Consider the following 25,895-nt stretch of genomic DNA (forward strand, 5'->3'; position numbering starts at 1 on the left):
CAGTAAGAGCAGGATTTCACGCTGTGTGCTTTCGGCAGGCCCCCGGAGGCGCCGCCTGCGGCAGCGTCGCACGAACACGCCGAATACGGCCGCCTCCGAGCCCGCAGTTCCCCACAAGCGACACTGACAACACGGCACGGGTCGCGCCTCTCCCCGGGCGCAGCGGCCACTACCCCGAGCGTCTCAGCAGGGAGCAGCCACCCCCCACCGGCCGCGGCGGAAGGGTCAGTGCGGCGGGGGGGGGGGAAGGAACCGCCCGGGAATGACTCGCCCGACGGCCAGCAGGGGGCGGCAGTGTCGGGGCGCGGTGTGACGCCGTGGGCGGGGCTGTGCCGGTGGAGAGGGGGCAGCGATGGGGGCGCAGCTCAGTACGGTGAGTGTCAGCGGTGTGTCCCCCTCACGCACCCCGCGCCGGGCGGCCGGGGTCGTACCTGGGGTGGGCAGTGGGCCCCGCGCGTCCCAGACGCAGCCAGTGGCAGGGCTGTCAGCTGCGGCGCTGCGTTCTGCTTCCCCCGCCAACGCCCTGGCAAGCTGAGGCCCTGAGGCCTGGCGGCTCCGCCCGCTGCAGCGGCTCCGGGACGGGCCGGCTCTGGCTGCACGACCATCGCCGGGGGTGTGACAGGGGGCCCGAGGCCGCCCCTACCCCTCAGTCCGGGAGGGAAAAGGGAGGTTGCCTGTGCCGGGAGCAGCATACGTCCCCTTGCAGTGACGTGGTGGCTCTGGGAGCTTCTCGCGGGTGACGTGGGCACCTACGGCTCATGTGAAGGGGACAGTGGAGCCTGTGTTGGCTGCCGTGTCGTCTGCGTTTTTCATCTCCCATTTCCCTGAATAGTTTTTCAGCATGCGTGCTGGTGGCTTTCAAACCGCTAGCCGACAGCCACTGTTGTAACGTAGAGCTGCCGAGCGGGATGGGTTTGTAGTTCTTTTATCAGGAGCATGCATCGTTACCCTCCTTCCGTAGCTGCCCCACACCCCGTTAATATTTTCTGACACATCTACTCAAATATTTCTGGCTTTGGGTTTGTGAGAGGAGCGGGACAGAGGTGGATGCAACATAAGCTAGTTTGTGTACAGCTGCTTATTAGGTTGCTTGAACAGAAGAGGATGAGGCTGATGCTAAAGCTGCAGAAGAATTGCTAGTCCTTTAATCTTCTCATCATTTTCTAAACAGCGTTTAGAAACAGCGTTTAACTAAGGCCACTTAGAAATAGTGTTTGAGAGAGTAAGGGAGGAAAGATTGGGGTTGAGGGTACATGATTTTTCTGACAATAAAAAGCATTGAATTTGTATGTTTCTAAGGCATTGTGGTGATGCAGTGTGCTGCCATAGAAGCAGGATCATTTTGGCTGGGAAACACCTTTAAGATAATGGAGTCCAGCCACTAACCTAACACTGCCAAACCCAGCGCTAACCCATGTTCCTAAGGGCATAAGTTTACTGTTTTAACTGTTTTGCTCACCATGCCCTAGTGGAATGAGCTGGCAAGCTCCATGCCATGACTTTTCTCTTTCCTGGGGTCTTTTCTGTTGTCCTGCAGGGATCAGTTTCCATTAATAAAAATTCCTGCTCAGTTACTTGTTTTGTGATCTCTGTTAACAAAGATTTGTGCAACTGGAAACTGTGAGTCACCAGATCTTCATTTAGTGATTCCTGGCCTTGTGGTCAGCCAGTCACTCCCTCTGCTGCTGGAGATCTAATACAGCTTCCATGGTTATGATGCAGTTATCTTAATTAATATCTTGGTGTATACCCTCTGGTATATACAGAATGTATTTCTAGCAAGGGTGGTTTTCTGTAGTCATGTCAGCCTTCAGTTCTTCCCCTTTTTTATCTGCCCACCAGCTGATAACTTGGTGAGTAAGGAAGAAAAATAACTCCCATTGCCAAGGCCCCAAGCAACTGAGGCATCGAGTGGGTGAATTAAGGGATGTGGTGTTTCTTTCCAGGCTACGTCCCATGAGGCTGTTGCGTTAATTGACTTTGAATAACAAATTGCCTTCCACAAGGCTAGTACTTTGTTAAAGGTATTTGTCAAAGTGATACTGCATTCTGTTTCAATAGATTCAGATCTGGTACTTTGCTTCAAAAAATGATGGTTATGCACACTTTGGGAAAGAGTGTGTTAATATCACTTATTGAGCAGCTGCGGTAGTTTTCACTTGTTATCTGATGACCTCAAAATTATTTGCACAGGTGGGAGAAAATGTTTATTTCTGCATAGAGGTGGAGAAGCTGACTTGCAGAGATGATATTTTGAACTTCACCTCCCTCTCACCTTCCTGTTAATGTGTTACTGGCATACATTAGTGTTGGAGTTGGGATTAAGCTTTTGATTTCACATTTTTAACTGCATTTTTGCTAGACCACAAATGTGGGTGTTTTTAGATTGCCACATCTGTAAATGAAACTAGTTTATCAAACATATTAATGTAATATGTTAAACATTATCTGTGGCACATTCAGCTTACTGCCTACACCAGGTCTCATTGACCTGTTGCAATTCTCATTAGGGCATTTATTTGCTGCTCTATATCTTTCTTTAACAACTCCCTTTACCCCTTCTTTTGTTCTTCCTGGAGCTGCACTAATCTGCTAGATCTCTGAGAAATAGTGAATAACATTCCTCTAAACTTCAGCTTCTTGAGAAACAACCTGTATGGAGCTATTTAAATACTCTTCAAATAAAAGTGAAAAATGCAGCTTGTGTGTGATGTGGTGTGCTTTCAAGCTGTACCAAACGTTGATATATTTTAAACATTTACAGCAGCATTTTAAGAGAGAGTGTACAGTGTCCTCGTGTTTTAAATTTTGCACTTGTCATGATTTTACTAATGTAGGAATTTTTTTTTATTGCCTCCTGAGAGCTGTCACACTTGTGGAAATGTGCTTCTAAAATACTGGTGAGGTCACTTTAAAATAAAATGAAAATGAAAGTGAAAGCTAACTGAGCAGGACTTTCAGCTCTTCCAAAAATTAGCAAGTACATTGTATGCAATCTAAGAATCTAAATATTTGGAGTTTTGTGGGATTTTTTGGGGGACGTCTTTTCCCCTACAGTTTTTCTTTTCCCTCTTCCTCTCCTAAAGGATGGAATAACAAATTGCAGAGTTGGAGAGGATGTTTATAAGAAATTGTTCAGTTTATTCTCATGTCCTACACGTCTACCTACAGGAGTGACTTTGTAGACTCTCGCAAGAACAGGTTTGTCTCTGGGAACAGGCACTAGTAAGACACAGGCCTGTGGCTGAGCATGGTCCTGGCAGGGTCTGCATTTGTAGCCTGCAGGTGACCCATCTTCAGCCCTGTAGACTCACCAAGTGTCTGAAGTTTATGGCACTGAGGCAGGGAGGTGACATCTTCCTTCCCTCGTGTCCACACAGCAGTAGTTGCAGTGGCAGGATCTCTTCTGGGCCTTCATGGGCTGCTGTGACCACTCAGTCTCTCCTGGCTGGGCAGCCCACACATGGTGTTGGGGATGGAGAGGGTGTTGCAGTGCAAGGGCATAACCTGCTCCCATCCTGTGGGGCTTCAGGCTGGACATGAACCTTATCCCTGGAGCAGCCTAGAGCAGAGGTATGCTTTGGGTGATGTGGCTGAAGAGCCTGTCTGCACCTGTGTGCACCCAGGAGCAGAGGCACACTCTTGGTTAGGAACCTGGGTAATCCCTAACCTGGCTACTCCCAGGCCTATCACAGGAGAGCAGCCAACTTTCAAGGGCTTATCTCCACACACATGTACCCAAGGCAGCACAGAGACACTGACAGCAGCCCAACCTCAATGAGCCCTGGCCCCTCACCAAGCTATCTGGGGGAGCCATTGGGCCAAGGTGATGCTCATCTGCATGTGTGGCTCCCCTTGCAGGCTGGGATGCAGAGGAAGAGCACTTGGGGATTGTGGGACATTGAGGGAGGAACCAAAAGGTCCTTCCTAAAGGAGGAAAAAGTTCATTCCTGTGGGGAACCAGGACTGCAGGTTGTAGGGCTTGTGTCTGTGGTGCCAGTACCCAGTGTGAATGTGCAATGGCTAGCAAAGATCAAGGTGGACTAGTCAGCAAGTAGGTGTTGTGGCCTGGGAGCCAGGTGTATGTGCATCTCTGAGGATGAGACCACCAATGGTGCTGGCTACTGGAAGGGCTGGGGGTCCTCACCAGCCCAGAGAGAGTGAGTGGGATCTGGTCCAATGTGAGACTTCAGATTACTTGGTGGTCCACAGTGCATGTGATGGTAAGTGAAGGGTCTATGCAATAGTGGCTCATGTAGCCAGCTGCCAGTAACTGAGGAGACTGGAGTATGGGGAAAGCTGCTGTGAAGACTAAGCCAGTTATTGGTGGGTCCATCTTGTACATGTGCTTGTATGCGTATATTTCCAACTAACCGGCCTTCATCCTGATCAGTTGGGGAAGGGAACATCGGTGCTGTTTGTGTGAGCATCTGTCTGATGCTGGTCGCCGTGGCTGACCATGTGGATATTTGAGCACATGTTGTGTGTGTGTCTGTGTTGTGCCTGCTGAATGTAGTTGCTCAGCCTCACTAGTAGCTGGACCTAGGGACATGGAGCTGCGACAGCCTCACATCTGTTGAGTGGCCATGTTTGGAACTCATAAAGCAAATTTATGTATTATGCTGGTTGGTGTTTTATTTTAGTACTTCTGGCTCATATTACTAGAAAAAAAGAGTTTCCTTGGTGGTTAGATTGTCATGTCATGCTACCATACTTCCCCCCCCCCCACCAAAATAACTTGCCCTGCACATGTGCCTAACGTTCTTTCTGTCGCTGCAGTTGAGTCGGGTTGTGACGTACCCAATATGGCTGATCTACACCACCATCCTGAGGCTCTTCAAGAATCCACGTCCTGCAATTACTCTGCAGGATCCTGAAGTGAAGTATGCATTGAGACTGATTGATAAGGAGGTAAGAACATGCACCTTGCTGAGCATGGCCTCTCTGTGGATACTGTAAAATGCTGTAACAGCTTTTTAAATCTTGGGTAGTCTTGCAGCAGGGCAAATATTTGTATTTTGAGGAAAGTACTTCTTTATAAATGCCCCTAGTGTAACTGAGTTCTACAAGCAACTTGTTTCTAAGCAAGTCAGATTGGAGAACACTGCTTTAGGAATGACCAGTCTTGTAGTTCCTGTCACATGTGTCTCATCAGCAGAAATTGCTAAACTCTCTGCCAACTAGATTGGATGTGAGACAGAAGTCATGCTGTCAGGCAGAGCAGTCGGGTGTTTTGTGGTCAGTGGTATTCTGCCTATTAGTTGTCACAACTATGTTGATACTGATGCATGCAATTGGATTGATGTGTTACATGAGGAAAGGTGTTTAAATGGTGTAGACTTGACAGCACCTGAGGTGTCTCAGCTTCTCTTTCCCTCTGTTAAGAGTAGAAGCTGTTCTGTACCTCCTGGGCTGCTCAACTGGTTTTCAGTGGAAAGTCATGACCGTTTGGAAGTGGATCTTGCTATCAGAAGTTCGTAACTCAATTTGTAGGAAGGGCACCAAAGCCACAAAAGTAAAAAAATCCAGATTTCCTGGATAAACTCACCATCAAATGCATGAGATGGAAATCTTTAGCACATGATTGCAGGTATGGTCTGCCTGACTTGCAGGAGGGGAGAGAAGCTTGAGGCACTGCAAGCTACTTGCAGCTTTCTGCTGTAGCTGTTTGTAACAGAAGACAATTCACACTTCACTCTTTTTTTTTTTTTTTTTGCTAAGTATTGTTTTTTTCTTCTTTCTCTGTTTTTATTTTTTTTATCTTTTTTTTAATCTTGGGATGGAGGAACAGCTCATCTATAAGCAGGACAAATGCTGCTGCACGTTGTACCTTGATGAGCTGAGAATATTTGACTGATGGATGTTTATCCTTTTTTTTGCCTAAATGGGAAATGTGTCCTGGAAATAGAAGTTAATTTTGAAAAAATAGTAACTTGGTACAATAAGTCCTGGTGGCTTCTAACACCTTGCCTAAAATCCTGTGCAAACACTGATCTTTGATACTGAATTTTCTGGCAGTGCCATTTTCCTCTCGTCTGGGAAAGATGAAATTAGTAAGAGCCTTCCGTTTGTGTTTTATAAGATCTTAAATTTGAAGTAGATGAAAACTTAAATCTAAACCCTCTTGTCACTGCAGAACATTTTAACTTGGGAAAGAATTGCAGCTCTCAGTGTGGTCATAGTGACTATGAAACCATTGGTGCTTTCACCAGCAGAGCACCAGAGTGATTTGTGTTTAAAAAAAAAAAAGCTGAACAAAGGAACTCCCTGTTTTGTTAGTAGCTGGAGATTGTAGTTTTTAAGCTGACTTGTTCAGGTGATATAGTTGAGAGTATGGCCTTGCAGAAAGTTTTCTTGGTGGACTGTGTCCCCAGCAAAAGAACAAGAGGCTTGACCAGGAAGGGCAGTGTCAGGAACCACTTAGACTGATTTTACAGCTAAAGAAAATGAACACGATTGCAATGGAAAACTGAGGCCTAGATACTGGGCTGCCGTATAGAAATACATGTGTGTGACGTTTCAGAAGGATCCACGGTTACGTGGACACAGTGTTTAGATATCTGCAGTGTGAAGTTTGAAATGCACAGGTCTAGAGAATGCCTGGTTTGACATGTATGTATCTTTTGACGCAGCTCAGACTTTTGTGCGTGAAAACTGGAAATCGAACATACCATTTTGTCAAGCTGTTGTGAGCAGATGCCTTTCTTCCTATACCCACTTTGCTTTTTATTCACCAGCTAAAATGTTATCATCTGCTCAAACTGAGTGTCACGTCTTCCATCTGTTGAAGGGAGAAGTAGGAATCACAAGACTGCTTTGTAGTGTTTAGTACAGGAAGAAAACTGTCGTAGTATAGCTAGGTCTGCTGTTTTAGTTTATGCCTTCATAAAAGCACGGAAACTCAGGTTTGAGGTTGGTTTGGGGTTTTTTTTCTGTAGTGGTAAGCATAATTCATTTGTTGCCTTTCAGTGGCTTCAGCAAAGCACCATCCTGCAAAAACTGTTCTTCAGCTTAGCGTTTTCAATTGTCAGAGTGGAACTTGTTCAGCACTTGCAACTTGACATAGAAATGAGTGCTGGTAGCCACAGGCCAAGGGCTTCCAGGCACTTAAACAATGCTAAATGATGGCATTGTGGAATGCATTGAGATGACACCATGCTGAAAATGGCTTCTGTGTTTTGTTTCAAGAATGTCTTTAAGGTAGCCTTAGATAAGGACTTGGCTGAATGGCATGCTCGGTGTCCTGGCCATGTAACAGAGACAAAGTTTAGGCATGCTGATCTAGGTACTAGGAATTTCTTAAGCCTTCTAGTGTTTCTCCCTTTCGTCTCTTGTGATACACCAAAATGCTTCTGTTCAGACACCTTTGGCTAAGCCTTCTCTACTTCAATTGATGAGGTGATCATCTGGAAATTCAGAACTTCAGTTCTTTCTGAACACTGTTAAAGACAGCATCTTAAAATAAAGGACTCTTGGCAAAATCCACCTTTCAGCAGTGAAGCTGGTGCTGAAATTTTCATACAGAATCAGCAGCATTAAGTCTATATTAACTTTCTAGTAGAACTTTCAATGGCAGTTACCGTTCCTGAATTGACATAGTGAAGAGAAGCCATTTTCAAACTGCCTCTCAGTTCCCGTCCTTCTTCAGTATTTACCTTAAAATGATTTATTGTGAAGAAAATTTCATCAATGTGACCAGAACTCATAAGGGAAGACTAGACAAACTGTGATGAAAAGAAGTTTGTCTCCATTGGTTACTTTGAAAACAAACCAGCCCAAAAAAGGGCAATGATATTTTATAGGATGTTTGTGACATTTTCTCTAGAAAGGATATTATGTCTCATTGGACTTTAAAAAAAGGCCATTGGATGAGGCATTAGGCTGTTTGCTTTTTCTTTCTTTTTTTTTGCTGTCTTTTTCAGTGCCATGAATGTGCCTTGATTTTTAAGAGATAAAACTGACATAGTGTAAGAAATAACATTTTATTTACTCATTACCAAAACTTTATTCACCATATGGCTTTTCTAGTAAAGGATTAGAGTAATTGCCCCAACTGGACTGTATAAATTGTCATTATTTTATAAGGATGTTCTTATCTAAATAGAGTTGAATTTTCAGTTTTAATAAAGGATTAATTCAGCTTTTATAAGGAAAATATTTTTCAGCCTCTTAACATAGCCAGGGGGACCAGGTTGCTACTTCTTCATCTATTTGACATCCACTAGTGTCTTCTGAAATTATCTTCTACACTGAAATGGTTCACTCATCTGATTTTGAGTCATTAAAAAAAAAAAAAATGTTTTGACCTTGAACTCTTGTATATTTAAATTTTACCTGAGAATTTTAGAACAGATTGATTTTTATCTTGTGATGTTCACACAGAGGCGGTGTAAATGTTTGTGCTATTTAGAAATTTACTATTTAGTCTTAATGTGCTTCAGAGTTTTGCTCTTTACATTTAAGTATATGTCAAAACAGTACTTGCATTTGCCTTTTTATTTTCCCATCTATATTACTTCTAAAATATTTTGGGGTAAAGCTTTCAGGAAGTTTGAATGAAAAGTTGACCTCTGCAGGACTACCATGTTGAAAAGAGTTCATCTTTGCATTATGCAAAAATTTCAGTTAGGATACTGCTCCCCCTCAAATATTTAATCTCGCAGGAAGCCAGACTAGTGATATTGGTTTTTCAAGTGAAATCACAGACATCAAATTCCAGCAACATAGCTGATTGATCTTTTTGTTTTCCTCTTTCAGGAAGTTAGTCATGACACTAGAAGATTTCGATTTGCTCTCCCTTCCATCGATCACGTTCTGGGTCTCCCTGTGGGTATGTTTTATCTTTCCTTACTGAGAATCTGAGCTTTGTTAATTATAGTATAAGACATTTTGTGGGGATTTTTTTTCCTACATTTTGAGCTGTTGAGTTTTGAATACTGTCCACATAGCTTGAGCTGTATGTTTAGGGCTTTGCAAGATTATGCTGTGAGTAATCTGCAGGGTCTGAAATATTGTGTACTTGCAGAGATGTACATCCAGCTTGTTTCTGTGAAGACCATAGAAACAAACACTGGTCTTTACTTGTATTTTTCCAGTCTCAACTTTACAACTTTACTGTGGTGCTTGGTCTGTGTGGTCCCTTTCCATCCCCTGAGGCAATGCTCTCTAACTTCTCTAACATGTGCGGTTTACCAGATGATCTGCTCACTTCTGAATTTGCAGCTAGTCTCATGGAACTTCTTAATCATCATGGGATAGATGTTTCCTGAGGCCTTGCCATGTGGTGTGTTGCTTTCTATAGTAGCTTAGTGCTATTGTTTCCTAAAGCTCCTATAAGAACGTTTAATTGTGAATTGCATTTAATAGGGACTTTTGCTTTAACAACCTGTTGCAATAATCTGCTTTGTTGTAGTCCTCACCACCTTCCCAGCATTACAGTCCATTGTGTTTAGGTTCCCTCTTGTTTGGGATATATTCTTCTCTTGATCCTGTCAAGTAGCAATGAGGGAAAGCTAGTTTTCCTCCCTTGCCCATAAGAAACATTGAGGAGTGAGCTGTCTCATGTCTGTAATTGGTCTTGTCCTGCATACTAACAGAAAGGAAGCCACCTGGCATGACTTTGACCAGCTGGATGCCACAGCTTAGTGGTCAGGGCAAATAAGCCAGTTGTTTCAGCACAGCCCAAGAATATTCATCCCTGGCTCTGCACGGGCCCAGGATCTGCACAGGCTGATCTGTGAGTGACTGAGGGAGTGGCTTACTGGGTGAAACTTGAGAAGTAAAGAGAGCTGAAAGCTGGTGAGAGTGGTAAAAGCAGCTGGGAGCAGCAGGCTTGGCAGCAGGGGTCAGATACTGGTGTGCACTTGGCGTATTTAGCCCAGCACCAGCATTTTGCTTTTACCACCAGCTGGAGCATTACAGGAAGAAAACATGATTCATGTTGAGGGAGAGTGGGCTTGTGTGTGGCCCTACACAGAGGCTGCCACCCAGGGCCCTCTCAGGGCAGGGTGACATGCTAACAACTAAAAGCATGAGGCATGTTTTCCTTTTGGGATGAGCATTTTTTTTTGGATGTGTACCAATTCTTGTGAGACATGCCTCAACAATGGTTCTGTCTGCAGTGGTCACCATGGGTCTGTTCCTGTTCACCTGGGCTCTGTTTCCCTGCTGGTTTGCTTGACTGGTCCTGTGGTTTGGCCAAAGAGCTCCCAGTAAAATCTCCTCTTTGTGTTCCCAAAACAGGCAGAAGAATTGCACTGTCTTTGGAGAGCTGCATTCATCTTGAGAAATAGTTTGTTCTGTTACATGTATATCATAAAATCATAGAATATTAGGGGTTGGAAGGGACCTTTAGAGATCATCTAAGTATATATACGTAGTGGTTATAAAACAACAAAAAATACAAGGTAGTGAGGAGAATTTGGAGGCTGTGTTTGCAGCTCATGCCAACTCCATCTATCCACTGAAAGAAAAAGCAAAAGCTTTTGAAAGCAAACTACCTTTTTCCTTGCTTATTTACAGGACAGCATATCTACCTGTCTGCACGCATTGATGGAGCTCTGGTTGTTAGGCCTTACACTCCAGTTTCCAGTGATGATGACAAGGGATTTGTGGATCTCATTGCCAAGGTGAGCATGCCACACTCTTTTAGCAGGCCCGGCACCTTTATACTTGCAGCCCACCTTTATACTTGCAGTACGATGGCTTCTGATCAGGTGTGTGCTGATTTGGACTGTCCACTAATGTAACAAGTGACCTGGAATTTCCTTCAATCCCATCTGGCATTTGCAAGGACTTCTGTAGTGAGTGTGTCTCATGCTGAATAATTTTCTGTATTTGCATACTGCAAAGTTCCAAAATCTGTGTAGACCTGCAGATGTCCACACACTTTTTCAGTCCTCAAGTAAGGAATTAATCTTGCCTGAACTGTCCGAGGTTAATGCAATGTGGTCATTATGATCATTAAGATCCTTATTACCGATCCAGACAGTGTGAACAACTGGTTTAGTTGGCAAGAATGTGATTTGTGTTTGTGTTATGTATTTGTGTTTTGTTCCTTGGTAGCTAGGCTAAGCAAATACGTTTAAAGCTGACAGGAATTTAAAACCTGTATATCTGCACTGGATTTACTTCTAGATTACTCTTAGTTGTAAAGAATCAAAAAAACATTAATAGTGTTTTGCTTTTGTATTGTGAAACTAGACATGAATTTGCCTTTTACTACCTACTTACCTTCATGAGCATGGCATTGCACACTGAAGACAAAGTTAAAATATAAATGTTTGGCTCAGAATATAAATGTTTCCCGAGACTTTTTCATCCCAGTGTGACTTTCCATGCATGCAAATGATGCTGTGCTGGTAACAGTGTGGGTCCCCTCAGCTTGGACTTTCATGCCCCTGTGATTTAAAAAAACCCAAACAACCAAACCAGCACAGTTCCAGCTATGAAATTACGCCCACTGATACCTGTTGGCAAATGGTTGAATATTCATTTCTCTGGTGTCCACTTTTAGTTGTTCTTCTTAACTTTCAGGTGCAAACCCTGGCATCCCAAGAAGAAGGTTTGCATATAACCCTTTACAACTGAGCTGTCATGGATCTTTCTCTTAAGTTTTTGTGTTTGAAATCACAGTGGCTTTTTTTTTCTCCCCCTTTTGAACTGAGGTGTAAATTATCTTGATTATTTAGATATTTTCTATGTCAGAGAAATACAATGGAAAAACTGCCAATCTATGTCCAATCTCATCAAAATTGGGGCAAGAGTGACATTTTAATCTTTCAGAAAACTCAGTGCTTCTCTTTTGTTGTCAGTCAAATTTGTCTTGATAGTATTTCTTCATGTAGTAATTGTGTCCTTTACATGAGCAAGTATGGGTACCTCAAAATTTGAAGGGCAAATGCTTATCTTTGAACTGTGAGATTAATTGCTTCATTGTTATTTTTAACAGATCTACTTCAGAGGTGTCCATCCAAAATTTCCTGATGGAGGGAAGATGTCTCAATACTTAGACAGCTTGAAAATAGGGGATACTATTGACTTCAGAGGACCAAGTGGCCTACTTATCTACAAAGGAAAAGGCAAGGCTAACTTAAAGATATCATTTATCCAGAGTAAACAATACAGAAAAAAACTGAATGGTCACAGTTCTTTCCAACTGGATTCAGGTCTTTAGAGAATTATATTTGATATTATTCAGGCTGATGCTCTCAATATACTTACCTACTAGACATGAGGGTTCTTTTCTGTTGTGGGTATCTCTGCACAATCAGAAGTGTCTTTATTAAGTCCACGGCCATTTTGAGGGGGATTGGTGTATGACTACAGAAGTGCTTGTTGTTGATGCTGTTCTCAACAAAGGGAATTCTCTTCTACTTGCATGGACATAGTTCATACACTGCTAAAAAAACCCACTTGGTATTTGGACTGTCTACTTCTGATTTCCCAAGTAAAAATTAACTTTATCAGTACTTTAATTCCCCAGAAGGCTGTGCTGCCATTCAGCAGGATCTCAACCAACTTGAGAACTCATGAGGTTCAACAACAACAAGTGCAGAGTACTGCACCTGGGGTGGAACAACCTCATGCACCAGTACAGGCTGGGGATTGACCTGCTGGAGAGCAGGTCTGTGGAGAGAGATCTGGGAGTCCTGAATGACAATAAACTAACCATGAGCTAGCAGTGTGCCCTCGTGGCCAAGAAAGCCAATGGCATCCTGGGAAGCAATCAAGAAGAGGGTGGCCAGCAGGTAGAGGGAGGTCCTGCTCCCTCTCTGCTCTGCCCTGGTGAGGCCTCATCTGGAGTACTGTGTCCAGTTCTGGGCTCCCCAGCTCAAGAGGGACAGGGAACTGCTGGAGACAGTACAGCACAGGGCCACCAAGATGATCAGGGGACTGGAGCATCTTCCTTTTGAGCAAAGGCTGCAGGAACTGGGGCTGTTTAGTCTAGAGAAGAGGAGACTGAGGGGGTATCTCCTTAATATTTACAAGTATATAAATGGTGGATGTCAGGAGATTGGGGCATCCCTTTTTTCTGTTGTATGTAGTGACAGGACAAGGGGTAATGGAAAGAAGTTGGAACACAAAAAGCTCCGTTTAAACATAAGGAAAAACTATTTCACTGTTCTGGTGAGGGAGCCCTGGCACAGACTGCCCAGGGAGGGTGTGGAGTCTCCTTCCTTGGAAGTCTTCAAGACCTGCCTGGATGTGTTCCTGTGTGACCTGATCTAGGTGGACCTGCTTCTGCAGAGGGGTTGGACTGGATGGTCACTAAAGGTCCCTTCCAACCCCTACCAGTCTATGATTCTATGATAATGCCAGTATAATGTGTCTCACTTTGGCATAATTCAACCACAAATATGTCACAAAAACCTTCTGGCAGTTTTGTGAGCAGCTGAGTTAAGACACCTGGTTTTCTAGAGCTTTGAATGTTGTGTTCATGTTATCCAAGATGAAGAGAGGTGTTAATACTATGAAGACAGCACTTTGGGTGATTTCAAACTCTGTATCGGATTTGGCTGAACCTGGCAAATTGGCTCAAAAAGAGGAGACAAATACACAAAAAATACACCCTGCATATTTCAACTTTTCATTTAAAATAATCTGCATAGGGTAAATAAACTCTCTGAGCAGATTAATTCCTTTGTGTAGAACTGTTTCCAGAATCTGGACTTCTGAATATCACTGAAGGTATGGGACATCAGCTGATAGAAATGCAGGTAGTGAGGGTTGGATGCTGTAGTTAGGACCACTACCTGTGTCCAGTGGTACCATCACATGTTTTACAACCTGTGGTCATCTTTCAGGACTTGTTTTAATTCGTGACACCTTTATCTCTTTTCTGCTCCTACTTTATGGAGGTGGAGAGAGTGACAGTGCAGAAACAAAGCCAGCTAGCTGAATGTGCAGGGAAGGAATCATAGGTGCTGTGTTTCCTTCTTTTTTCAATGTCTTTCATTTCTCTCTCTCCTCAGGCGAATTTGCTATTCGGCCTGAAAAGAAAGCTGAACCAGTTACCAAGAAAGTGAAATATGTGGGGATGATTGCAGGTGGGACTGGTATGTATGTGTAAAGATACATCATTGATTCCTGACAGCTGGTAGATGTATTTGTTCATATTTTCTCTCATGTGCACACTTACTGACACTCCCTTTTGCTCCTTCACATCCTCTTGTCACTGACCTGCTTTTCTTTTTCAGGGATAACACCTATGCTGCAGATCATTCGAGCAATCATAAAAGACAAAGATGACCCTACCGTTTGTCAACTGCTCTTTGCTAATCAGGTAATTCCGTCCTTTTTTTTTTTTTTTTTCCCTGTTCAGAAAGTTTTACTCAACTAACAGAATGCCACTCAGCTAATGAAATTCTTGCTGAGAAAGCCTGGTACAGGACTACAAACTCGAGGGGAGAAGTGAAGTGAAATACTGAGAACTTCCCATCTGAAAGCACTATAATGAATTGGTTTTTCAATGTTACTACAGAAATGCATCTTTTCTCCCAGCTAATGTTCTTTCCTGTGTCTCTTTGTTCTGTTCCTAATCCAGTTTATAAATGTTTTAAAACTCTGTGCAACTTGTTAATGTTTTGGGCAGACTTCCAGAGCTGTCTTTCTTAGCATAAACATGAAAGAGGTGGACATCTGTCTCCTTCAGCAATTGTAACTCACCACCTTTGCAGCAGGGTTTGTATATGGAGTCTTTTTAGGTGGCTAAAATGAGCAGTGTTCTCCAACAGCTTCCTCAACTACAGAGCCATGATTGTGGATGGCTGTCTCCTTTCATTTCCATTCCCTCTGCCAGTTCTTCAAGTTGTTTCCATTGCTCTTTGAGATGTTTCATACTGATGTGCTGGACAAAGAGAAGATCTCTCATCCATGGAATTCTTTCAGTAGACCAGCCAACCTAAATGGTGGTGTGCTGCTGAGCTGCAACACCCCTTCTTTGCCTCCAATGTTCTTCTGGTGTTAATCCTTTTGCTTTTAAATTTCTCCATCACGGTGAAAATTTGGTTTTAGATTATGAGCCATTATTTGTGGTGAACCTCACTTTATGCCTGTGTTTTCCAGCTTCTTTCAGCTTCTCCTCTCTCGTTCCTCTCTCCTGTGATATTCAGTATGTCCTCATTTCTTTGTACCAAATCTGAATTATATAAAACAAGATTCTCCTACACAGAAGCGATGATCTGAGTGCTAACAGATGCCCAGTTCCAGTGCTTTCTTACAGGAGATCCTCCTCAGAGCCCTGCCAGTGACCTCTGGTCCTGGCTGGTGTTGCTGCAGCAGGTCTCTGCCTGCCAAACCCCAGGACTTTGCGTAAAGTACAGCCGGTATCAGGACAGGAGGAGCCGGATTTGCTTGAGTAGTTCTGAGTGACTAATACAGGGCTAGAGCTGCTTTAGCAACCCAGAAAACCTTATCCTTGCAAGAGGGACTTGGGGAACAGTTGCCTCTGTATTAGCAACAGCCTGTGTAAACATCAGTCATTGGCTCTAGAGTCCCTGTACCCAGTAACTGCACAAGTATGAAGCAGCCTCATGACAAACGGTTAGTCAGGAAAGCTGATTTTTGAAAATATTCACTATTTTAAAATACTTTTTAAGTTCATGTTTTGCTGATCTTTTTGTTTGCCCTCCTGACAGAGTTGTGCTGGATTACAGCTGACAATGCATGTGGGCTCATACTGTGCTCGTACAGGCATGGTTTGAGTGGGTCAGACCCAGTCATAGCACTTCTGGAACACATGCAGATCCTCAAAAAGGTGCTTTCTTGCCAGTAGCTGCTGGCACATTCCTCCTAACCCCCACAGTTACAGACATAGTGCTGTCCTCAGTGCCAAAACATGAAGGCAGCAGAGGATGATACCAGTTTTCGTCTGCACCTTTTCCGTAGACTAGAAGAATAGAATTGTTTCAGCTGGAGGAGACCTTTAAGATCATCGACTCCAGCCTTTGTCCCAGCCCTATCAACCACTAAACCATGTCCCTAACTGCAACATCCACCCGTCTCTTAAACAACTCCAGGGACGGTGTTCAGCACCTCCCTGGGCAGCCTAATCCAATGTCTGACAACCCTTTCAGTAAAGAAATTCCTCCTCATATTCAGCCTGAACCTCCTCTGGCACAAGTTGAGGCCATTTCCCAAACTGCAGCTGCTCTTGTGAGAATAAGGCTTTCTTTTGGCCTTAGTGAGGAGCAGAACGTGATACCCTGAGTATCCTGTTTGTTGTTCCAATCTGAACTCAATACCCTTTTGGTTATTTGTGCCACCACCCAATCTCTGTATGGCAGCTGTGGTGAAATGTGAAGTGGCAGGTTAAAAACCTGGCATTTTCCTGACTGAACAGTCAGTGTGGAGGGGAGGGGAGATACTTGAGTGCAGTCATGGTTAGTTCTTTCATGAAAATTGCTATTGTAGTAGGAATGCTAAAAGAAAGCTTTACTTTTATAATGCTACCACTAATTCCCTGAACCAGTGAAGGTACTGTGTTTTGATACAGACTTTGCTTTGGTTTATTTTGCAGAGGGAAGGCATTGCACGTTCAGGAATTGGGGAAGTTACGAATCTTTTTATTAGCTCTGCTACAGGATAGTCATGGAAATAACTCATCTTTGCTCTCTTCAGCCTTTAAAATGGAGTTAAATAATCTGTTCCATCTCCCAGGGCTATAACATCGCTGGTGCTCTGTGGTCATCTGAGGGCTGCACTCAATGCAGAGCATGATCATTGTTTTCCTTGTCCTGCAGACCGAGAAGGATATCCTGCTGCGTTCTGAGCTGGAGGAGATCCAGGTTCAGAACCCTGGTCGCTTTAAGTGTTGGTACACACTGGACAGAGCACCTGAAAGTAAGATCTAACGTACCACTTCCACTGAAGCTTGTTGTGACTTTTAATGCATGTGTTTGTCAGGAGACAGGCTATGTTGTGTGCATATTTCTGAGCTCCTTCCTTGCATCTTGTGTCTGAATGCATCCAGTAGCATCATTCTTCACACAGTGATGTACAGAAGCCCTTTGATGTAATCAGGCAGCATTTGCAAAGCTACAGAGCTCACCTCAGCAGTAGTGGAACATTCCTCCCATGACTACACTTGAATACTTGCCATTCTTTCCTCTGGAAGGGAACTCTATTCTGTTTCCCCACAGACATGTTGCCTTCCCAGAGCTGCAGTGGGAGCGCCCAAGACATGGTATCTCAGGGAGATCTGGTTGAGTGCAGACTCCTGGCCGGCTGACAGCAGTTCATGGTGCTCATCTTCTTGCCAGGCAGTGGAACTGCCTTTCTATTAACAGTGTTTCCCAGTGAGAATATGTCGTGGTTTGGCCCAGCTAGCACAGCAGCACCATGACAGTCTCTCGCTCAGTGCCCCCATTTCACCCCCACCCTCATTAGGATGGCAGAGGCCCCAGCGAAGTGGGAGTAAAAAGATAAGCAAGATTGTTGTGGATTAAGACAAGGGCAGGGAGGGCTCGCTGCCAATTACGGTTCTGGGCAAAACAGACTCCAGTACTCGACTTAGAGAGGAAAGTAGGGAAGTTTATTCTACAAGAAACAGAACGGAATAAAGCAAAAATGGAGTAGAATGATGAGAAAATTACAACCAGCACTTTAAGATCTCCCTCACCCATCTCTCCTTTCTTCCCGGGCCCAGCTCACTGTTCACGATATTTCTACCTCCTCCCCCATTAACGGCTCAGGGGGGCAGAGAACGGGGGATGTGGTCAGATGGACTCTGCCACTTCTCTCTTCTCAGATGGAGATGACTCCTGACATTCTTCCCCTGCTCCAGTACAGGGTTCCTCCCCTGGGACACAGTCCTTAACGAACTTCTCTGGTGTGGGTTGTTCCCAGCAGCTGCGGCTTCTGCCGATACAAGGCCCCTCACACGGGATGCAGTCCTCAGTGAATACCTCTGGCGTCGATTCTTTGCCATGGTTGCAGTTTCTGCAGATACAAGGTCCCTCCCTTGGGACATGGCCTCCTCTGGCATAAGTTTAATGAGCTGCTTTGTCGTGGGTTCCTCCCCATGGTTACAGCTGTGGATATTGGGTCCCTTCCAGGGGACACTGCCTGCTCTGGCCACAGTGATAAAGGATCCCTCCTTCGGGACACGGACTCCTCCGGCCATAGTTTTCATGAAGAAAATCACTGCCCCTGGCTTGGGGTCTGCAGTGAAGTGATTGAGTCCCTCCCACAGGACACAGCCTCCTCTGGCCATAGTCACTGTGTCCCTGGCACAGGGCCTTTAATGAAGTGAATCGCTGCCCCTGGTCCAGGGACAGTTTTAGCAAAATGAGTCTCTACTACTGATATCTTTAAAGAAATGCAAACAAATTACTGCTTCACCAGTTCTCTCCATAGAATGCAGGGGAGTCTCTGCTCCAGCACACCTCCTCCTCTCTTTCATCACTGACCTTGGAGTCTGCATGGTTGTTTCTCTCACTCTTCCTAATCCTTGTACCACCACCAGCCAGAAAAAGAAGGAACAGAAGAAGGAAGAAACCTCTTCCAACTTCTTCCTAAAAAGTGATCGTGGAGGTATCTGATTGGCTCAGTCCCAGAAGTGGGTTTGGCTCAGAGCTGGGGAGAGTTTCAAGCAACTACTTACAGGAGCCATCTTTACAGCCCCTTCCCCCTTACCAGAAACAGCTGTCGTGTCAAACCATGACAGAATACTGTTCCAGCTTGGTGTAGTCCAGCTTTAAAGACAGTGTGATCTAGTTGGCAGATCAACTTGGCAGATCAGAGTTGAGAAGATGAGGGGAGCTGAATGTGCCTCCCTCAACTGTGCAAGTTTGACAAAGAAATGACTGAATACTTATTGCTGTTGCAAAAAGACTCAGTAATTTCCCTGTCGTTCCTTGTAGTTTTCCTGTCTTTCTTACCATTCCTCTTTGTGCCCATTTACATCAGGATAGATTCACACTCCTAGTCAGCAGTAGTTTGGGGAAGAGAAGGGAAAGCCACGTGCCTTCTCTCACCTTGTGACCAAGAGCACACATCCAGTAGGGTGGGGAGAAGGGTCTTGCTGTCCCCTGAACCATGCCATCTTCTGCAATTAGCATTCTGAAATTTCTAATCACTGTTCTTCTGCTTTTTGATATTTGTGAATTGTGAACTGATCTCAGCAGTTACAGTAAAAGTTCCTCCTTGGGGCTGAGGATGTGATGGATGAATTCCAGTATTACCTGCTCAGCACCAGGAGTATTCCAACCAGGAGCGACTCAGTGAGGTGTCCCCCAGCATCCTGGGCAGCACCAGGCTAAGGTGGAAGGAGGATGTTATTTCACAGTGCTGGAGCTGAGAAGATTCACATTCTGTTTGCAGCTCTGCTGGAGACTTTCTTGGGGCTTTTATCAAGCTGTATTAAAAGTTAGCCCTTGTTTTCTCCATACATCAGTTTTGGATCTTAAAAGCAGAGGTAGCAGTTATTATGTGTAGAATAATTGGGTTGAGGACAGTAATATAATCACAGAATTGTTCCGACACTGCCAAGCTCATCACTAAACTAACCTGTGTCTCTTGACACCTCTATCTAAGCATCTTTTAAGTATCTCCAGGGGTGGTGACTCCACCATCTGCCTGAGCAGCCCATTCCAATGCCTGACAACCCTCTCCTGTGACAGAGATCTTAATGTCCAGTCTAAAACTCCCATGGTGTAACTGGAGGCTGTTTCCTCTCATCACTCGTTACTTGGGAGAAGAGACTGACCTGCCCCCACTACAACCTCCTTTCAGGTAGAGAGAGTGATTGTGTCTCCTCTCAGCGTCCTCTTCTCCAGGCTAAACAGCCCCAGCTCCCTCAGCCACTCCTAAGACTTGTTCTCCAGGCCCTTGTGTTTTCTGGACTAATGCTGCAGCCCAGAATGCAGCATATAGCCCCCCACCTCGAACCCCCACACTTCATTCTGAAGCAATTTGTGCCTCTCTTTTCCTCCTTTTACCCTTATTCCTCTTCCCCTGCTTTCATTTTTTTAACAGGCTGGGATTACAGCCAAGGCTTTGTGAACCAAGAGATGATCAGAGACCACCTACCCCCACCGCAAAACGACGTGCTGATCGTCATGTGCGGGCCTCCTCCAATGATCCAGTACGCTTGCATTCCCAACCTGGACAAACTGGGCTACACCAAGGACATGAGGTTCTCCTTCTGAAGAAGACTGGTAATTCAGTGATGGGGCATAGAAGACTGAAAAAAAAGGATTGAATGGGGAACAGGACAGAGTTACAGAGGTGGCTGATGCATAGTGCTGGGAAGCTACATTTATGTTAAAAATGCTTTCTTTTTCTTGAGTTTTGGGCGAGACAAACACTTTAAGTTCAACTCTCCTGAAACTGTGCTGTATTTTGCACAGAAGCAGCTGTCTTGTGGAAAGGTCATGATGCCTGGTGCGCAGCTCTGTTGTGTACATTCAGTCTCCAGGAGGACGGTACAGCTGCTCAGGGCAGTAAACACTCATGTACACTTTTGCTTAGCACTGTAATTAAATGGCAGCAACATCCTAGCCCCCAGAACTGTGCATTCCCAGTATTTTATTTGGTATGAAGTATGAAAACATGTAGAATGTGCTGGATTATTCACCTCGCTTATGCCAAATTGTAATCCTTAGAGAGCTTTTACAGTGAGAGGGCCAGGAGTGTTTGCCTCATAGGCATCACCTTTGCAATGTCAGAAGCTTAAGGCTGCTTGTTCAGTTGAAAGGTGATGATTAACTGTTTATGACTGAGGTTGCTCAAGCTGCCTTGTTCATGTAAACAGACAGGTAGTCAGCAATACGAAATCTTTTTCCTTTGTGTTCTGGAATAGCCTCTCTTCAATGCAAACACCTTTCCAGCTGGTCAGGGTCCTCATCCCCGGGCAATGAAAGGAATTACAGAAAGCCAGTGGCTTTGTGCACTGTCCCACAAATAAATAGCAGGAAGTTTTTTGCTTGTGTGTCTGTGGAATGCTGAAAAATTCCTTGACTTTTGTTACATGCTTTTAAATAGCAGATGGTGCCACAGCAGTGCAAACATGATGGTTCTGCACGTCCTGTGCAGTGGGAAAAATGCTGGGGGAAAACTGGATCTAGTTTTAGTTTCTTGTTTCGTGGAGATGGATGTGAAGCAAGGAGAGCTGAGGTGTGATTGGTACGGTGGGTTTAGGGCAGGCAGCCCTACTTCAGGGAGGGTAAGTGCACGGTTGGAGGAGGCATCTGCCCAGCTTGCTCAGGCAAAGCTCCCAAGGAGCTTTGCTTGGGAAGGACACACGGGAACAGTCTTAAGTCAGCTGACAGTGAATTCAAATGTCTCACTGAATCTAAACCTGTTACTTAGATGGTGTTTACTAGAGCTTTTATTTTTATGGGTTTCTTTTTAATATACTTTTTTTTTTTTTTTCACAGCAGCCTTTCACGTAGCTTTTAGTAAACTTCGGGCATCTCACCTTCTGCTTCTGAACAGCAGAGATGCTGCTGAGATTAGAACTGTCCTGCAAGGAATCTGGGGGACTAAGAATCTTGCTCTGGCGATGAAACCAGAGTGCCTGCAAAGATGTTTAGTCAGGTGTGAAGTGATGTGGATGCCAGTTAGCCACAAGTGTCAGCATATAATACTTTTTTGAAAGACTGGGGGAGGCATTGGAGGTTATAGCTTGCCACGTTTTCTTCCATGCCTGTATAACAGATGAGTTCTGTGCACTTAAAATGTTAATTTTCAGTGTGAATTTAAAAGGAAAAAAAAAGATACTAGATTCATTTAAGGAACCTCAAATGGGTAATACTGTTACTAATTTTATTAATTAGATGCTTGCCTCTGAAGTCTTGAATGTTTGATGTGTGCTTCTGAAACTTGTTCTTCAATACTATGTTCGAAAGGTCAAATAATGCTCAAGTTCGGTTTCAGTCCCTTTCATAGGAGGCAAAACGCAGAAATATGAGAAAAATGGTCTTGCTGCTGTTTTCTGTCACTGTGGGATAGGCATAGATTTTGGGTTTTTTCATTTTTGTATTTAATGAAATTTTCTGATAAGAAAATAACTACCAGGTTGCGTATCAGCTATTTTATATTACCTACTCTGCTTATTCGATTACTGGCTTTTTTTTTTCTGTGTAAAAAATAAAGTATCTTGCAGGTGAATCACCTGTGTGTTACTGAGCAAGTCATCTTCAGCCTCATAAGAGACAAACCATGATTGTACAACACTCCATACAGTAAAGGTTCTAAAAAGGAAAGCCTGTTACATTTGTTTACCCAAGCGCTTATCTCCTCCAAGTTTGGTGAAAACTGCTGTACTGGGAGGCTGAGTCACTGTCTCTTTTCTCCCTTTCACTCCAGTCTCCTCTTTTTACCATTATTTTGTTCATCCTCCTTGTGACCATGAGGGTCTTTTAATAAATAAAAAGAGGGATTTTATATAATCTACTGAAACAAAAGTGTGTTGCAGTGCCTTTTGCTTGATGGTCTTGTGCTACAGTATTTAAACAAGTCAGCAGTAAGAGATAGGTTTACATATTGCTGATTTTGTTTGAGCCAGTTCATCTGTCTTACAGAAATGAGGGGTTTTCTGACAGGATGGGCTGAGTACCACCAACATGCATGTTACAAAGCAGCTGGGGAAATGTGAGCCTCCTGCATGAAAGGCATTTTGTGGAAATTTTTGTGAGAGAAACAGGCCAGAAGGGGTAGCTACTGCTTTGGCTTTCTAAGAGGTGGGTCCCTTCACTTACCACTGTGCAAAAGCAGATACCCCCACACCAAAGAACAAGGGCACGCTTGCCTACAGGGGGTACTTTCTCTGGGTACTGCTCCTGTTGCAGCAGAGGATCTGAGAGGAAGGAGGTAAGAAATGAGCTGCTCCTTCATCTGGCTCCTGGAGCAGGGCCTTGAGCCTGCACTTCACATGGTGGCTGCTCTTCTGTGACAGTGTTTGTTAGCCCGGTCACAGGCACAGAGGGCAGAGTTGCAGGCAGCTCTTGGTTCTGGGGGGCATGTGGTAAAGTGCCCACTTACCCTAAGCCAGTCCTCAACAGCTACCTGTAGGACTGAAAGAAGCTGTGTTTAGGGCCACAAAGATGATTAAGGGAGTGGAGCATTTCCCTTATGATGAAAGGCTGAGGGAATTGGGGCTCTTTAGCTTGGAGGAGAATGAAGGATGATCTCGTTAATGTTTACAAATATGTGAAAGGTAGATGTCAGGAGCACAGACCCAGGCTGCTCTCAGTGCTGTCCAATGACAGGACAAGGGGCAACAGGTATAAGCTGGAACATAAGAGGTTCCAAAGAAATACAAGGAAGAATTTCTTCACTATGAGGGTGATGGAGCACTGGAACAGGCTGCCCAGATGGGTTGTTGAGTCTCCTTCTCTGGAGACATTCAAAACCCACCTGGATGAGTTCTTCTGTGACCTACTATAGGTGGTCCTGCTCTGGCAGGGGCATTGGACTGGATGATCTTTCAAGGTCCCTTCCAACCCTTAACATTTTGTGATTCTGTCTCCTTTAATCTTTTAAGGCACTGTGTGGTAGATTAGGAAACACATGTTGCATTGGGGGTGTAATAGGGTCCTCTAAAAGGTTCTAGTAAAAATAACTTGGTTTACAGAAACAAGCCTCACTACGTCTGAGCTTTTCTCCCCTTGATCCTGTCCAAGTGGACAGGAAGAAAAGTAGTATTGCTGGGGCGAAGCCAAGGCAGCAGCCAGGCTCTCTCCTTTGTACTGGCAACTTTGGGTACAGCACAATGTTGTTGGGGGCTGTGAGCATCTGCTGCTTTCCTGGTTTGAACAGCCTCAAGGTGGAGTGGTAGCATTCCCCTAGTGTTGCTGGGGATCTTGTCTCACCTACCACCTCACCCCACAGGCTCAGCTGACAGAACAGGACCCTGGTTTTAAAGAACCCCAGCAGTGAGCATATGCGGTACTCCTGCTGTGTCCATCATAGATGGCTGCACTTCTCTCTCTGGCCTGAGCCTGGCTCCCAGCAAGGGGCAGTGAGAGCATTCACGGGCTGGCACTTGCAGCAGACTCCTGCAAGGGCACAGGTTCTAACCAAGTCATCTCTCCTGTAGCTGTTGGCTTGTGGTGGATGCTCCTGAGCAGTGCCCCATGCTGAGCTGACCACAGAGACAAGAGTCCTTGGGAAAGGGAAAGGTCTATACAGTGGGGAGGGGGAGGTCTTACCCTCCCAGCGGGGGGGGGGGGGGGGGCGGCAGGGGGAAGAAAGGAGGAGTGTGCTTGTGATGGATGACTCAGGGAGTCATCAGTTCGGGCTGCAACAGTGAAGCAGAGGGGTTGGGTGGGTGCTGCACCAGACACCTTCCAGCAGTAATAAAGCACTGGCACCAAGGGCCCAGGTCAGCTCTGCTTGCCTCAGAAACTCCTTGGTCGACACAGGTAGGGTGGATACCTGTACCCTGTGACATGCTAATCCTGCTGCTTAAAGTTTCTTGGAAAAGAGTGGGATGAGGTGGTGTGTTGGGTTTTTGTGTTATGAAGAGCTACTTGGCTAAGCTGACCAGCCAACAGGAGCCCACAACTGCTGCAGGGTTCCTCTTCTGATAGCCTTGCTTCAAAGAGCCACACTTCTAGCACAACATCAACTATGCAAACCACACGTTATGCTAAACTGTACATTAGCAAATGATGTCCAAACAAAAAACCAACCAACCAACTCCCGACCCACCCCCTTCATTTCGCTTTTGCTAACCTTATGACACAAATTACCATGGGATCAAACGGTCTGAAGTCAGCACCTTCCCTGGTAAATCAGTACATGCTGTTAACAAAGCTTGTGGTATGATGTGAGTCACTTCAGTTGAGACAACTGTGAATGTGATCAAATTTACATTGTTTAATAGTTTGCTGTGCACCTTCACCATTATCAGCCACAGTACAGAGCCTTGGCCAGTTCCCACCGTTGCAGGGGGCCCAGGCTCCCGAGCTAAAACTCACAAGGAAACCAGCCACAGAGCATGGTACAGCCTAGCAGCTGCCTCAGCTCACAGAGCAAACACCAAGCCTGCCTGCCACCTCTGAGGTACCATGGCTGCTCGCCAGGGCACAATTCAAACTGGCAACCCTACATAATCAAGATATTTTGATTTTTCCCTTCCCTTTCCAGTCCTGAGCAGCATGCAAAACCTCCAAAGGAAAAAGCCCAACCAGTTTTCCGAGAGAGACAGCACTTCTACAGAACTGAATAGCTGAAGAAACACACACCAGTTACCAGAAAGACACCAATTTAATGCAAAACTAAAGCTTTTCAGAGAGATTTTTCTAAACCAATCTGTCATGCTGCAGTATTGGTTATGCTATTAAACAGCCAAAAAAAACAACCCACCCCCTCTAAAGCCAACCCTCCTGAATGTGCATAGAGTCCTCACTCCGCAAATCCTCCCATAGCTATGCATGTTTCCAATGTAAAACACCAGAAGGATCCCCTCCTCTGTCCCACCATACCCTGGCTCCTCACAAAAAAACATACTGCTTTTATTTCTCAGCTGTCATGGCTGCCCCAGCCGAGAACTCAAACAAGAAATGGTAAAGTATGAATGAGCTTTTGACATTATTTTTACTCAAATAAAATGAATAAAACTGTAAGAAAAACTACAGGCTGACAAAAACTACTTGTGTGCTGATTCTGAGATTTATAAACATAGTGAGCTGACCAGTTTGAAAATGGATCAGGTCTGCCTTCACTGCTTAACAGTGCCTGAATATGCAACCCAAAAGTCCCCTAACTGGGGGGCTAAGTTGGTCAGTCCATGAATGCAATCAGCTGCTAGGCTACTGAAAACAAATTCAAACTAAGATAATTTTGCCTCCTCCAGTCTTTTGCTCTCTTCCACGAGTGGTTCAGGAGCTGCCTCTGCTGCCATGAAAGGAAAAAACTTGCAAAAGCATCTCCAGGGTCAGATTTTT

At 44.7% G+C, this 25,895-nt stretch overlaps 1 protein-coding gene across 3 annotated transcripts; it reads left to right on the plus strand.

Annotated features, from left to right (window-relative positions):
- Positions 1 to 290: 290 nt before the first annotated feature.
- Positions 291 to 22,409, plus strand: LOC104554361 (NADH-cytochrome b5 reductase 3). Of its 3 annotated transcripts, XM_062008407.1 has the most exons (10): positions 291 to 373; positions 4,780 to 4,911; positions 8,758 to 8,830; positions 10,522 to 10,628; positions 11,951 to 12,080; positions 13,974 to 14,057; positions 14,199 to 14,284; positions 16,743 to 16,842; positions 19,978 to 20,159; positions 21,381 to 22,409. In XM_062008407.1, exons 1-9 carry the CDS (start codon positions 353 to 355, stop codon positions 20,148 to 20,150), a joined length of 906 nt encoding a protein of 301 aa, XP_061864391.1. In that variant the 5' UTR covers positions 291 to 352; the 3' UTR covers positions 20,151 to 20,159; positions 21,381 to 22,409. The 3 variants fall into 3 exon arrangements, with proteins under 3 accessions (XP_061864391.1, XP_061864382.1, XP_061864400.1); XM_062008398.1 differs by having other exon boundaries at positions 19,978 to 22,409; XM_062008416.1 differs by lacking the exons at positions 16,743 to 16,842; positions 21,381 to 22,409 and having other exon boundaries at positions 19,978 to 20,093.
- The last annotated feature ends 3,486 nt before the right edge of the window (positions 22,410 to 25,895 follow it).

The sequence above is a fragment of the Colius striatus genome, chromosome 1 (assembly GCF_028858725.1).
Source record: "Colius striatus isolate bColStr4 chromosome 1, bColStr4.1.hap1, whole genome shotgun sequence".
NCBI lineage: Eukaryota > Metazoa > Chordata > Aves > Coliiformes > Coliidae > Colius > Colius striatus.

What these genes read in the sequence shown, in the direction of transcription:
- LOC104554361 (XM_062008398.1), top strand. Translation starts at nt 353, where the DNA reads ATGGGGGCGCAGCTCAGTACG. An exon ending in CGTTCTGGGTCTCCCTGTGG is followed by an intron (nt 8,831 to 10,521) that starts GTATGTTTTATC and finishes GCTTATTTACAG; the next exon opens with GACAGCATATCTACCTGTCT. An exon ending in ACTTATCTACAAAGGAAAAG is followed by an intron (nt 12,081 to 13,973) that starts GCAAGGCTAACT and finishes CTCTCTCCTCAG; the next exon opens with GCGAATTTGCTATTCGGCCT.